The sequence below is a fragment of the Nelumbo nucifera genome, chromosome 4, assembly GCF_055504915.1.
Source record: "Nelumbo nucifera cultivar China Antique chromosome 4, China Antique-T2T, whole genome shotgun sequence".
NCBI classification, from domain to species: Eukaryota; Viridiplantae; Streptophyta; class Magnoliopsida; order Proteales; family Nelumbonaceae; genus Nelumbo; species Nelumbo nucifera.
This window is the reverse complement of record NC_142652.1, coordinates 10,347,400-10,363,248: the sequence shown is the minus strand read 5'-3', so window position 1 is coordinate 10,363,248 and position 15,849 is coordinate 10,347,400. Positions and strand designations below refer to the sequence as shown.

Sequence of the window (15,849 nt, the reverse complement as noted above, 5' to 3'; positions counted from 1 at the left end):
TAATATGTCATGTTTTAGGGATCTTTAATTAGTTTATTGAACATTTAAAATAAAAAAAGTTTTTTGAAACTTTAGGGGTGGTTTAAGTAATTTTAAGAATAGGTCATGGAAATTTTAAAATAAGTGCAAATTTCTCGAAATACCCTTAAGTTTTAGGAAAGTCACTACTGTTTAATTAGATATGTATTAAGATATCAAAAGTTTTATGACAATTGACTAAATCCTCCCCTGCCATTAACGTTCTACCACAATCTATTCACATGTGACACTATACAACGTACAAAATATTTAAAAAAAAAACCAATATTCCAATATTATAATGTTTTGGTGTTTTTTCCCTCCATTATTCTTTAAAATTTCAAAATAAAACTCAATATTCACATTGCAAACAATGATATAGCCTTCAACCCATTGAAAACTCAACATTCACATTGCAAACAATAATATAGCCTTCAATCCATACACAAGGACATGGAGCTAGATAGAGTTAAGATGGCATCCTCAATCTAGTTTTTGGGTGGGAGATGATTCCTCCCGCTCACTTGTTCAAAGATATTTGTAGCAAGTAGCAACACACAAGAGAGAGATCATCCCATCTAATTTTTGGGTTGCAAATAGTTTCATTGGATATTTCTATCTGTTGGAAAGCTTTGCCAATGGAGAATGTTTGTTGTGACAAGAAGACCAACAGGGTGTTATTTAAATGTTGCGTTTTAAGGATTAAAAAAAAGAATGATGGGTAAAATAGTTTTTTCTTTTTCTTTTCATCTCTTCGTTAACAAATATTTACGACTGGTGATGATTTAATCAATTATTAAAAAAAACTTGAAGGTAATTTAAAACAATTTCTAAATAATATAGATGAATAAATCAATTTCATGGAACTTAGGGGTACTTCTAATAGATTAATATCCCTTCTTTTTTTGTTTTGGCTTCTCACAAGAAATAGTGAGTCAAGCCCACTAAAGTACAATGTTAGTCCATCCCTGGATCAGTCATTGATCAATGATCAATCAGTGGTCATAGGTCATAGTATATAATTAAGGAGAGTTCTCTGATGTCTATCGACTGTGTGGTAATTCAGCTGAAACACAAAACGCTGCTTATTTACATTGGTTAATTTGGAAAGCTAGAAACAAAATTCTTTTTGAAAACACTAACAGGGACTTGGATGAGCTCCTCATAAGGTATAATTGCATCTTAGGTCCCTCCGACCCAAACCCCTTTTTGGTTTCCCCCAAGAGATGGTCAAGTTAAAGTTAATGTTGATGGAGGTTTCAAACAAAATAATTTGGATAGTTATAGAACTGTATTCAGAAATCACAAAGGTTTTTGTTTGGCAGCTTGTTTTGGACCTGTTTTTGTGGCCTTAGCCCTCAAAGCTGAAGCCATTGCGCTAAGGCAGGGCCTGGACTTGGTGAGCGTGGCGGTGTTCTTCAACTGTGTGGTCGAATCAGACTGTTTATTTTGTATTCCGATGTTTATTTTCTTTAATAGAAATCTACTACTCATTTACCAAAAAAAAAAGTTTATAAGGAGAGTGAAGAAGGTCAAATAGTTTGCTATTGTGGTTCTTACAACAGTGTATTGAAGTATAGGTCTTAATGTGCAATGCACACACCTTTTAAACAATTCAAGTAATCCATCATACAATGCCATTTTGAAACAATCAATGAGACGCTCTCATTCTCCATAAAAAATTACATAAATCTCTCTCTCTCCCCCTCTCTCTCTCACACATACACATTCCAACAATTTAAATAATCTCTCTCTCTCTCTCTATATACTAAAGTAGAGCTTGCCATGTCAGCACTCCTCTCCTTGCTCTATTACCCAAACGGAACAATTCTATAGGGGATGCAAGATTCCCTCTAGAAGTACTAAGAGTTGCCACCTAACATGGCTTATCTCATTTTTCTTCTTCTCCTTTTTATTAGGAAACTAACTAGCCCCTACATTCTACTGAATTATCTCTATCTCTCCCTAATTCCTATTTATCCTCTCTCCCACTTTTCATCTATATCTATCTAAACAAAGTCTAAATCAAAACATTTAAAAATTATTTAAATATTATAATGAAATTATGTAATAATTTTCAAATATTTATTGAAAATACAAAAAACAATTATAATAGGTTTAATAATATCCATATTATTAATAATTTTATATTTTTATGAAATTCATAATGAAATTAGAAAATAACAATATAAATTATAATTTTATGGATTATTCAATTTAATAACTACATAATATTTTAAAACATAAATAATAAATATTAAAAATAGATAAATAATTATGTAACAAAATAATTAAAATTACATAATAACATTAAAGAAATAAAATTTGAATAACAAAAAAGGTTAAATATTTTACATATTATTTAAATATTTAACATAACTAGATTTTCAAATTTTAAATAGTTAAAATAACAAAATTATGTAATAAATAAAAAAAATCTTAAGAGTAGAACCATAATTATAATAGATTTCATAACTTTTGAATTAATAATAATTTTATATTTTACAAAATTAAAAAACGAAATTATGTAATAACAGTATAAATTAGAATTTCATAGATTATTAAATTTCATAAATAATTATTGTTTTAAAATTTTAAATAATTAAATGATATTATAAACAACTAAATCATATCTTATATATTAATTCATAAACAAAAAAAAATAGATTAAATAACATGATTGTGTTAAAAAATATCAAAAGCACAAAATAAAGTAATTATAACTAGCGGGCCCCATTAGATGCATGGGATGTGGCACCCCTCCCTATCCCTCGCCCTTGTAGTCAAGACACTCTACCCCATCCCCTTCCCCTCCTCGATGGTAGGGCGGGTTGGAGGCGAGGCACCCATTCCCCATATTTTCCCCACCCTGAGGAAACCGCCTAAAAATAATCTAATTTGTGAATATTTTACAAATAGGATTAGGAAATTAATTTGGGGTATTTTAGGACTTGGATTATGACAATTTTGGGGTATTTTATAAATGGAATTATAGGATTCTAGGATTATAAGAATATGAGGAAAAAATTAGAGATATGTTAAAAGTCAATATTAAATCTACTAATATTTTATTAATCTATCATCAAGTTTGGGGAATTATGTGCAAACCCCATCCCTGATTTGGAGCAAAAATATTTCCCCCATCCCAACCCTGTCTCTTCCCCATCCTTATTCAATATTTGAGAAAACTTTCCTTGTTCGGGGTGGGGCAAGGTGGAACTAGATTAAATAAATTAGAGGTATTAAAGCTTTTTATTAGTAATTTATTGTATTTTCATTATAAATATATTTTTAGCAATTGTGTATTTCCGCTATAAATTTTCAATAATTATTAGGGATTAAACTATTGTTATTTGTTAGACGTTATAATATTAATTTAGCTGAAATTGGGATTGTTCACTAGTCAATTCTATTCGATTGGAGATTGTTTGGCTAGCCAAATTTATCTAGTCGAGTTAGGGAGTTGGTCATTCGAAACTAACCAACCATTAGTGAAAACTAACCATTGGTTAATTAATAAATATTCAAATTTTTAATGTTTAGCATAATTTACATTAATCATTGTAATTTAATAAATTTTCATTAAATATTACAACTATTTATTCACAAAAGATATTACTAATTGGCGTAATTTACTAATTTCTATAAAATCAATAATTATAGTTAACAGATATCAAATAATTCAAGGAAAATCTTTAACTAATGATCCATAATTTTTAAAATAAATAATAATTAAAAATAGGAAATTAATCTAAGAAAAAATCTTTAAATAATTATTCAACTAAATAATTATTAAAATTTTTAGGAAACTTAAATTAGGACATTAACCTATCAGAAATTGTTTCATACTTATTTAAATAACAATCCATTATATTATTTTAACATATAATGATGAAATAATTTAGGAAAATAATTAAGTCTATCCACATCGGTCTAGAGTCTAAACCACTTGGTTGACTTCAATCATACTTGGCTTTACATTAATTAACAACAAATGATTTACTTTTAATTAAAATTAATGTAATTTACCATAATTACGTTAATTTACTATAATTACATCACTTTGATTAGTAGTAAATAATTTACATTAATCTATTGTTATTGTAAATAACTATTATACTATACAATTTTGCTAATCAAACAACAATTTCAATAATTTTTGGAAATTATGATAAAATATTGTAATTTATTGTTATTTAATTTACTTTAGTTAATTATATAAAAATTATTAAAATTGTAGGGGTGGAAATTTTTTATATAAAACTAGGGCCTTACCCTGCCCCACCCCGAACGGGCAAGTTTTCTCAAATTTTAAATAGGGTTGAGGAAGAGAGATGGTGGGGACGAGGAAAATATTTTTGCTCCAAATCAGGGACAAGGAAGGTAAATTAGTAAAATATCAATAGATTTAACATTGATTTTTAAAATATCTCTAAGTTTTCCTCATATTCTTATAATCCTAGGATCCCACAGTTCTATTTATAAAATACCCCAAAATTCCCATAATTATATTTGCAAAATATCTACAGATTATATTATTTTTATGTGGTTGCCTCGGGGTGTGAAAAAATTGCGAATTCCCCATCCCTGATAGGGAATGGGTGCCTCACCTTAAACCTGCCCCATCCTGTGCTCTGCACGGGCCCCGCCAGTCTCCTCTCCTAAAATTTATCCTAAACTACCTTACCCACTATCCTCCACTTTCTCTTAAATTATCTCTAATTCATATTTATCCTACCCCCCACTTTTACCTATATTTATCTAAAAAAAGTTTGAATAACAAAATTTATGAATCATTTAAATATTATAATGAAATTATATATATACAATTACAAAATTCAACACGTAATTATGTACTAAGATATAAATAAGGTTTTTCCCGATTATTCAATTTAAATGTTATTCAAATAATAAAAATTTAACATTAAAAAATAAAGTATTATTTCAATAACTAAATATCTTAAATAACAAAAGATTAAAAATAGATAAATAATTATATAACAAAATATTTAATATCATGTAATAACTTTAAAATAAATAAAATTCAAATATTTAAATAATTAAATATTTTAAAATACAAAATATTTAACATAACTAGATTTTAAATAGTTAAAGTAACAAAATTTTGTAATCCATCTAAAATTTTTCTTAAAAATAGAAAAATAATTATAACATAATATTGAAATTAATAATAAATTAATATTTTAAAAAATAATAATGAAATTATGTATAATATTACAAATTATAATTTCATGGATTATTAAACTCAATAATTAATTAATATGTTAAAATTTAAATAATGATATTATTTAAATAACTAAATAATATTGTAAATAACTAATTTCACTTATATCAATTAATAATTCTAGAAAATATCTTTCAAAAAATTAATATTTATTAAGAATTATTTTAAAATCTTAATCTATATTTATTATATATGTATATACTAAAATTAATATTTATTGTATTTTCCATAGTTATTTATATTTTTTGTGATAAATATATCTTTAACAATTATGTATAAATCTTTTTTTTTGTTTTTTTATTTAATAGAAAGTTTTCAATAATTATTGGAGATTAAACTATCATTATTTAACTTTTTAAATTTAATTTATTGTACTTATTATATTTTTGTTAATATTTATTGATCAATATTTATTAGACGTTAAACTATTATTTGAGATTACACGATATATTGACTAATTTAATATATTTTTTAGTATTTATTGTATATTTGTAATTGTTGTATTTTATTGGTTATTTAATGTATTTTCATTATCAATATATTTTCAACAATTGTGTATTTTCGCTACAAAATTTCAATAATTACTGGAGATTAAATTGTTGTTTTATTAGAGATTGTACTATTAATTTAGTTGAAATTATAAGTGTTCACAGGTTGGTTCGGTTCAGTTGTAAGCTGTTTGGCCAACCAAATCGACCTGGTCAAGTTAGGAAGTTGGTCATCCCGAAACCAACTAACCATTAGTGAAAACCGACCAAATCGAGTTGTATTGATTTGGGTTGATGTTTGGTTTGTTTAGTTGGTTAAAAAGATTTAAACTTAAGAAAATAAATTTGAATTAAAAATTATAGTGACATTATTAAAAAATAGATTTTAAAATCAGATTTATGATATAAAATATTTTAGACTAAGAAATATGAGAAATTTCCCATTTTTCCATATTAAAAAGATTATGTATGTATGTATGTATGTATGTATGTATATAATATGATTGGATCGTTTGATCTTGGTCGATGTACAAATAACCAAAGTGAAATTGATCCAAAGTCGACTAAAAATATGAAAAAACCAACCAATTCACGTCAAATAGATCAGATTGATTAATTTCATCAGTTTGATGAAAAAATCTTATTAAAATAAATTATTGTTATTTTTTATATTGTAAAAAAATATTAAAAATAACATATAAAATTTAAATAATTATTAATTATTTAAAAAATTAAAAATATAAAATAATTATATACTCTTTTAACAAATCCCGTATATCGCACGGGTCGCCGCTACTAGTGAAAAAGAGAAGGAAGGCACTCACGCAGAGAGTGAGGGAGTTGGAAGATGGCGCGCCCTATCGATGGAGGAGGCTTGGAGGCTTTGCACCGACTGAAATCGACAGAGCCTCCTCAATGGCTCTCCCCGTCTTCTGAACTATCCCAAGCTGCTCGAATAGCTTCTCAGTATCTCTTTTCTTCTCTGCAGCCTTTCTGCCCCAAATCGCCCTTCGATAGCCTCCTCGTCGAAGGGTTCGACGCCGAGCAGATATGGCAGCAGATCGACCTTCAAACACAGCCTCTGGTATCGAATCTTAAAAGAGAGCTGAAGCGATTCGAGAAGAATCCCGAAGAAATTTTGAAGCTTCTTGGTGAAGAGCTCGTAAAGAAAGCTGCAAAGGAGAAAACTGAGGAAGTTTCTGATAAGGAAGCCGAGGGCTTCGAGGAAGAAAATGGAGGAAACGATGGTTCGGAGGATTTTGAAGACATTGGAGATGAAGAGCTGGGTAGTTTGGATGAGGAAGATGAAGAGGAAGAAGAAGAAGAGGATGAAGAGGAAGAGGAAGGTGGTGATGCCGGTAATGGTGGCGGCGGCATTGAGGATCAGTTTCTGAAGATTAAGGAGTTGGAGGAGTTTATGGAAAAGGACGAGGAGAGGGAGTATGGAGTTTCCAAGAAGAAACAGCACAATGATCGTGAGGCTGATGATGGCGATGAAGAGGAAGAGGGCAGTGATGAAGAGGAAGAGGAAGAAGACGATGATGAGGTCAGAAGGTTTATCTAGCTTATCTTGTTATTCGATAGTGCTAGGGGGTATGAAATTTTCTGAGTTATGTCTATTTTAGTAATACATTTAACTATTTAGTAGTTGTCTAGGTGAATTGCGGTGACATTTTGTCGGGGAATTAAGAATAGAGACATTTTTGTGAAAAAACATTTCCATGTTATTTTTTACTGGATCCGTGTTGAGTTGCTTCTCTCATGGCGTTCTGTTGTTGCAGCTTGGGGGTCTTGGTGTTGATGGTTTTGAAGATGAAGGCACAGATAAAATGGAAGATGCCAGGTGCTTATACTACCCTTATTCTACTGTCGCCACTTAATCTATTTCTCTATTCTGACGATATGTAGGGTGTTGAAGCTTGTTTTTGTTGCTACTGTCATTCTTTAGATTGCTCTATTATTGACTTGATGAAACAGAATATGTCCAATCTTGTAGCATTGTTACAGGGTACCTTAAAACTAAGGGGTCTTGCCCATGCTTGACACTTAGCAGAACACTTGACGTAAAATCCTAATGAAGTTTCAAGCTGAAGTGATGAAAATATCAGCATTTAGCACTCCTAAACATGGTATTACAAGAAAGGACATAGGAACCAGAATTTAGCACTCCCCACACCATGAATTTTGAACTTTGGAACTTGGAAGTTGACGTGCCAGACAGCAATAGGAACCGGAATACTTGGAACCTGTGCCATGTAGAAAGATTACATTCGAGTTTTGAAACAGGTTCTTTCATCATTTGGATATTAATAGAACAATAGTGATTGTCACAAGGTAGGAAAAACAGGTGAATAGACAAACTGGATGGTGTCTTTTTCTTGTACTGTATAATAAAAGATCTTATTTTGCAAAATCTTGTCATGCTGGAAAACTAAGTAGGAGGGAACAAAATAATGTGCAGATGGGAGATTTGGTATAAAGTTTATTTTGATCTCTAAGTATACTTGATGCAAAATATTCCACCTCAGGTGCCCTTTTATTCATTAGATCAGTTCCCATTATATGGACTTGGTACATTGCTTCCAAGTTCTATCTATGTTTTCTTGATGCGTTTTTTACATTTTACCTTCATAGGATTTACTTGGTCTAAAGCATCTTTTATTTTCAGATATGAGGACTTCTTCGCACATAAAAAGAAAAAAGGTCCAAAAAGAAGGTCTGAACCTCTTGATGGATCAGAAGATTCTGATTCGGATGATAGGCAAGAGGATGAAATGTTTCTTGAGAATCAGGTATGCTTATTTTCAATCATGATACTTGAAATAAGATCTTTTATTAGTTTCTTGTTTTCTCCCTAACATGGAATCCAATTCAATTAGTTTCTTTCACCAAACTCGTTGCTAATTGCTATTACTACTATGAAATTGTCATTATCATTATGGCTTTGCCATTGCCATTGTTTCATTGTTGGTATATTCAAACCACTAACCATATCCATGTGGTTTATTTGACAGAAGAAAGAAAATCTTTCTACCCATGAAAAGGAGCTTGAGAAGCTTCACTCCAAAATACAGCAAATGGAGAAAGCGAACTTGGAGCCCAAGACATGGACTATGCAGGGAGAGGTAATCTTTGTTCTTGCTGTTATCTTTGAGCTAGCTTATGAAATCATTTGGGGTTGCATGTGATATGATTTTGGCTTTAAATCATTTAGCTGGACTTGTCCTCATTTCATCTGGTATTTGTAACAGGTAACTGCTGCTAAAAGACCAAAGAACAGTGCTCTAGAAGTTGATCTAGATTTTGAGCATAATGTAAGACCTGTGCCAGTGATCACAGAGGAGGTCACTGCATCCCTTGAAGATTTAATTAAAAAAAGGATTCTTGAGGTAAGTTGTATCTCCCAATAGATATCAAGTTAAGTGCATACCTGTGGATAAATAATATTTTCTCCACCTCCAAGACATGCAACCATCCCCTCAAATATCTTGATGGAGGTGAAGTATATCTTCTATAATATATCAGTTTGCTGTTTGAAGTCCCCCAGTCAGATTATTGCACCATCATAATAGGAGTCATCATCTAATTTAAACTTAAAATTTATACTCTGTAAATCAGGTCCATTTGGATGATTATGCAAACAACAAACTAGATGAGTAATTTCTCAATATTCTAACAAGTCATGCACATTATCAAACTGCAAGGTTTCTAATCTCACTGGTTAATTTGTTAGTTGATTCCCCTGGTACTCTTTGTTATGCCATTTTGATTAAGTGGTCCTTTTCACTTGATCATCATGACTTTAGATATGCCAGGATTTCTCTTTGTTATCTTTTTATTCTGGTTGATTTGGTTGTCTTCTTTCTCCTTTGCTGCTTCCTTGTATTCTTGGTTCTTACCTCTTTGTCTTTATAAATTTTTACCACTTATCAACAAAAATAGGTGCTATTTTCACTCATTTCTTGCACCATCCTCTTTATTTAAATATGTGGTTTTTACTGTCATGCTTGTGAATATGGTTCAGATTGCTGATTACACTTCTAACTTTTTAAGCTGGTTCCTTTTCTTCTTCTTCTTGGTCTTTGAAAATATTGTAATATTTCAGGGGCATTTTGATGATGTTCAAAGAGCACCTAGTTTGCCATCAAAAGCACCAAAAGAACATAAAGAGCTGGTATGTTCTTTTTCTGTGAGATAGTGGTTCTTGGAGTATGGATTTCTAAAGTTCTTAGCTATGAAGACAATTGGCAGTTTTATCTTTTGTTAACTCATAAATATCCATCTACAGGATGACAATAAGAGCAAGAAGGGTCTAGCTGAAATTTATGAGGTCAGTACATTTTAATTAGATCGTTATTTGTTTCTATTGTTGCCTTTTGCTGTGTAGTTTTGATCTATTAATTGCATGGTGTCACATTGTGATAGCCTTTTGTTTTCGTTTCTCCTTTTGGTAATCATGAGAGAAAAATTGGTTTATTTCTTCTTGCAGGAGGAGTATGTACAAAAGACTGAGCTAGCTTCTGCCCCACTGTCTACCTCAGATGAACAGAAGAAAGAGGTATGAATGCTTATTATTTGGCTTCCATGTTTGCTTTAGTTCTTTTGTTCTCCTTCTGTTCCGTCTCCTTTTTGCAATTAATAATCTTGTAATCATGAACCTTCCCCAAAATGTGAGATCACCCAAAATACACCTTCTTTAACTCTAGCTAAGGAAACTATCTTAGCCAATCTCTGGTGAAGGAGGGCAACAAGTTCATAGCTCAGGGCTTACAAATTACAATAACCTCTAATATGAGCTATAAGTAATGGTATAATATTCCTTAAGAGAGACCATTGAAAAACTCATTTTCCTTAATGGCCCCAAGCAAATGATGGTGTTATATATTTCCTTCTATAGCATGTCTTTAGTAATTTCTATTTAGTGGTTGAGTATAAAATTATTAATTCATGCATTCATGCTGAGATAAGCTATTTCATCCATTAACGTGTGCTATTTGAAAGAAATTTTTTGGAACTGAAGGAGTGCATCCTAACAAGGGCAATACATTGGTTAAAAACCCTGAACTCCTTTCAGTTTTTCTACCTTTGATGACCTCTGGAGGAACTGGTTGGAAGTGGCAAATAGTTGTACAGGAAGAAGCAGGTCCATTACAGCTTGGATTCCTCCTTTGGAAGGGTTTATAAAACTGGATTTTGATGAGAGCAGTCAGGGTAATCCTGGCTTGTCAGGAGTAGGTGGAACCTTGAGAAATGAGGATGGCTCTGTCTTATCTTTGTTTTCAGGGCCTGTGGGTATAAGAGATTCCATTAGCTTGCTGCTGTACAAGGCATTCAGATCACAAATCAACTTGGGATGAACAACTTAGTCATAGAGGGGTGATTCTCAGGTGGTTGTGAGGTGGTTGCAGGATCCGGGTTCTATTACTTGCAAGTGTAGGGATCTGCTAAAGAAAATCAAGTGGTTGGCATTGCATATGACAATTAGGATACAATGGGTGAACAAGTCAGCTAATGCAATGGCAGATTTGTTAGCTAGACAAAGGGCTGCTAGGGATTCTCTTTTTTGGGCTGTGTGTAATTTTCAGTTTTCAGCTTTATTTGTATAAGGGTGTGGCTGCATCTTGTGCCCCCCTTGGGATGCTCATATCAGTTTTTATCCTTTGATAATAAAATCTAATTCATTTATAAAAAAAATGTGCTATTTGGAAGAAAACTTTCTAAGTAGGGTTCTATGTGTGGGGGTAAGGCTGTGTACATCTGTCCCTCCCCCAACCCCACATTGGTGGGAGCCTTGTGCATTGGGCTGTCCTTTTTTTATTTTTATATCCATCTTTTCCTTTTTCATGATGTTACAATGAAATAAGAGGAGGGCGGTATTATTTTGCTATTACTATTATTTATTATTATTATTTTTGGGTGGGTGGATGGGGGTGGGGGTTGACAAGACTCGTATATTATCTTTCTAATCCCCTCCCTCTTTTAAGGAGTTTCCAGTCATTCTGGTTTTATGAGCATCAAGGAGCCTCAGATTTTTAGGTGATACAAATTTCTATGACCAACACTTTATAGCTTATTTATATATGTGTAAGTTTACAAACAGGAGGTCTCCCTTTATGCTGCTGCAAAAAAGTTCATATAAGACTTGCCTTATTACTAGGTAATTCATGCATGTATTCACTCCATATTTTACACTAGAACCTATTTTCATTCTAAGATCAGCCATGCATTATATGACTCACCTTTTACATGTATATCATGACTGAAACTTAATAGCTTATGAAAGTAAAAATGATATTTTTAGTCTTTTTTAAACCTATTTTGGTGGGAAAGACCACATTATTAAGGTATCAAGCCAAGACTGACATCATGTGGATCTGTAGCAAATTCTCTAAAATAATCTCTGAAAGATTCTTGGATCTCTGCAAGTGTTTGTGTATCAATCACGTTCTTAGAATTTCATTTGGACTTCTACCCTATAGAAACTGGGTTAAGGTAATAAGGCCCATTTGAGGCCAACTTATGACCCATGCTTCTATTTGATTCAGTGATTATATGCTAATGGCAATAAAGCCACCCCTAGGCCATAGCCTTGCAGAAGGCAACCCTAATTGATCATCTGTCAGTGTCACTTCTAACTGAGCTGTCAAAGCTCATTTGAATTCAGCCTAGATTTGGACCTTGCCACTGTACAAAGATTGTTTCCATATTCGCAAAGGTCCAGCTGAAAGAGTGGAGCCACTTTTATGTTCATGTCTGCCTTGGGAAGAAATGTTTTTTTGTTAATGATATAAATTAAGCATTCTTAAGGAAGAGAGCCATTAACAACTTGCACTGGGTTTAATGGATTTGTGTTTCCTTGTCTAATAAGAGATCCTAGGCTCAAACCTTATTGCTTGCAAAGTTAACCCTTTTATTTTGGCTCTAGTCAGACACGGGTGCTTTGTTGATCAATAACAAGCCACCTTTTGCATAGTGCCTAAACAGAAGCCTGCTTAACATGATTTGGGGGAGTCATGCCCAATGGCTTCCTTCAAATTTAAGCAGCAATATTTCTTATTGTCTTGTTATAGTATTCAAAAGCACAGGGAAAGAGGGCCCTGGAGGCTTTCTTTCATGCTCTAGTGAGATCGAACTGCTTTTGGGGTCTTGTACCATCTTGAGGTTGATTCCTATTTCCTAGTATAAAATGTCTTAGGGACTGTTTGATAAGAGCTGAAGTTGCTGAACTGAATGACTTGTGCATTTTAGCAAACAAAATAATTAAAGAATGAAATGTTGAACGTTATAGTAATTTATCCAGTTTCAGCCATTCAGGAACACAACCTCCTAAAAAACTTGTTCACTAAAAGACAAAGCAATAAACTTTACTGTTTTTTTTTTTTTTAATGAAAACAATAATAAGCTTTTAACTTCGGCCACTTGAACTGTTATTTAACGGTTCCTTAGTGGATGGCTTAACTTGCATTCTTTCTGATGTTCATTTTGAACGTTTATGTACATATATTCTACATTTGTATTTTTTGGATCTCCCTTTCCTGAGGGGATTGAATTTCTATACCTAATGATGTTTCTCTTTGATCAGGCAAGTCTTCTATTCAAGAAACTCTGCTTGAAGTTGGATGCCCTGTCTCATTTCCACTTCACACCAAAGCCTGTATGTTCTAATTTAAGTATTTTTGGTAACATTAGCTCCTGTTTTTTCGAAGGAATTTCTTGATATTTATCTACCTTGCTGACTTTGGACAGGTCATTGAGGACATGTCTGTACAAGCAAATGTCCCTGCCCTGGCAATGGAAGAGGTAAAAAGGCATTTCTCCTCTTTTATTTGGAAAATTCAGGATATTTTTGCCCAATATGTTACAAGTCAGGAATTAAATATTTTTGGCCCTATTTTTAATCATAATCCAATGTATTATTTTTGTCTTCTCCGAGCAGATTGCACCTGTTGCAGTGTCAGATGCAGCTATGCTGGCCCCCGAGGAGGTGTTTGCTGGCAATGGTGATATTAAGGAAGAAACAGAACTAACACAAGCGGAGAGAAAGAGGAGGAGAGCTAATAAAAAAAGAAAATTTAAGGGTAAGTTCTTATAACTTGTAGCTTCATTCAATCATTCGTCTATATTGTACCATACTCGTGGCAACGTGTCACATGGGCAATCTGTTCTATTAATTGCAACCTGGTGGTAATATGGAATATTTGAATGGTTGGTTTGTGATCAAATCCCTTGAACATTTCGGGTTACCTGTTTGCATCTCATCATTAGCTATTTTCAACATGGCTGCAGCTAAGACAGCTAAAAAGCTGGCAAAGAAGGCACGCAATGACACAGTATTGAAGCATTCCCATGGTAACTTTGAATTATTTGCCATTCATCTCGTCATTTCTAATTCTCATAAATTTTCCTGTATGCAATATCTTTGGCTTAAAACTTCATTAAACTGCAGATGAGGAAGCATCATGAATTCCTGGTGGGATTTCAGTTAACAGAAATATCCTCCACATCCCATTGGCCTACTTGAAATAGCAGAGAGGGAGAAGGATGAGGGGGACTAGAGGACCCCAAGGAGAGAAGGGGATCTTTAAGGCAGCTTGAAGCCTGAAGAATTGTCTGGTTTGCGGATGTAATCTTGAAATTAGCAAGAAAATTTTGAAGCTAGTTGTCTACGATGTATTTTTTCTTTTTTTTGGGTTCGTTGTAATTTCTAGGTATTCCGTGTTTTTTTTTTCCTCCTTTTTCTCCCCTTTAAAGGTCCGGAGGCAATCCCGTAGTTATGAATTCAATTACCAAATTCATTTTCTATTTTTTTTTCGCATATATCTTTATGAGGAAATGATAAAAGAGAGGGGATTTACTACTTTATTCTTTTAATTGGACTCTTGACTAACTGATTGGTGGTTTTGTTGGTACGTAAATTGGGTAGTTTAAGAATAGATGCGGTTTCAAGTCCTGCTATTGGCTCCCACCATTTAGTGAAGAGTTATTAGATAGTTGTTGAACAAGTGTTGTATTATGTCGAGAAAAAATTAATTACGACCTCTATGGTGGCATAAGGCAAAGTTAATTTTCAATTTTTATATATATTAATTAATGTAATGTAGCATATTGAATTTATTATATATATATAAGATAATATATGAAATATATTTTTTATAATTTTAAATATAATAATATAAAATATATATATATATATATATATTAAAATATAATCTGATTGGATTAAATCAAATCTGAATCCACATCATCATGTCAGATTGGACCGTGGAGTTCTGGGCATGGTCATGTGTAAAAATTGGATGTTTCATAGTATGATTACGTTTTTTGGGCATGATCATGTGTAAAAATTGGATGATTAGTTTTTTTTTTTATAAGTGGATAGTATGGTTACTTAAAACCATGCTTGCGAATTGGATTGACATTTTGTTGGGAGTTGGTGGAAAGGCTAGTGCAAAAGTGGAATTGCCACCGATAATATTACATTATTGGCACAGTTTTCACTTTTGCTCATTGTTGTTTGTAAATTGTTATCCGCCTTTATTTTGTTAACAGAATTAGGCTCAGTTTGGAAGCAGTACAAATGTAAATATGTACAGTGTAAATACATACAAAATAATATAAAATATAAGATTTTATTTGTATTTGTTCTTCTTCCAAATTCAGCCAAAAATGGCAACACAACATCCCAAAGTTATATATCAATTAAGAGCAATGTTTAAAGTATTAATCCTAGCAATATGCAAAAGTTATGTATGGTGAGTTTTAGATGGTGTTTGATTATTTGAAAAACAGTGTTAGATTCAAGGTTCACACAGCCGATATGCCCTACCAGCGTATCGGCTTGTGTCGGTGTTTATTTTTTTTTTTTATGTTGTACTTACTTTTTTCGAAATTGGTTCAGAGGGGCCGACTTAAGGCCTGACTACCCTGGCTGACCCAATACAACCCTTGTAGGGGCGTATCGGTAAGCCACCGACACGATATGTATCAGCCTATACGGGTTGATACTTTGAACCTTGGTTAGATCATTATCACGTACGCATTGGGGAAAATACCATCAATTGTTAAAACCATTAATTAAATAAAAGTTTTTTTAGAGTC

The 15,849-nt window shown here is 32.3% G+C and overlaps 1 protein-coding gene across 2 annotated transcripts; it reads left to right on the top strand.

Annotated features, from left to right (window-relative positions):
* The first annotated feature begins 6,572 nt into the window (after positions 1–6,572).
* LOC104591418 (U3 small nucleolar ribonucleoprotein) lies at positions 6,573–14,622 on the top strand. 2 transcript variants are annotated; one of them, XM_010250224.3, is made up of 13 exons: positions 6,573–7,297; positions 7,533–7,594; positions 8,420–8,543; positions 8,769–8,876; positions 9,003–9,140; positions 9,857–9,925; positions 10,040–10,081; positions 10,241–10,309; positions 13,334–13,405; positions 13,498–13,551; positions 13,688–13,829; positions 14,038–14,100; positions 14,198–14,622. In XM_010250224.3, exons 1-13 carry the CDS (start codon positions 6,599–6,601, stop codon positions 14,212–14,214), a joined length of 1,659 nt encoding a protein of 552 aa, XP_010248526.2. In that variant the 5' UTR covers positions 6,573–6,598; the 3' UTR covers positions 14,215–14,622. The 2 variants fall into 2 exon arrangements, with proteins under 2 accessions (XP_010248526.2, XP_010248525.2); XM_010250223.3 differs by having other exon boundaries at positions 8,766–8,876.
* The last annotated feature ends 1,227 nt before the right edge of the window (positions 14,623–15,849 follow it).

Bases quoted from the DNA above. Each gene is read 5' to 3' on its own strand.
- LOC104591418 (XM_010250223.3), top strand. From the start codon at position 6,599: ATGGCGCGCCCTATCGATGGAGGAGGCTTGGAGGCTTTGCACCGACTG. The intron at 8,877-9,002 runs GTAATCTTTGTT...TATTTGTAACAG, and splicing joins CATGGACTATGCAGGGAGAG to GTAACTGCTGCTAAAAGACC. The intron at 9,141-9,856 runs GTAAGTTGTATC...GTAATATTTCAG, and splicing joins TTAAAAAAAGGATTCTTGAG to GGGCATTTTGATGATGTTCA.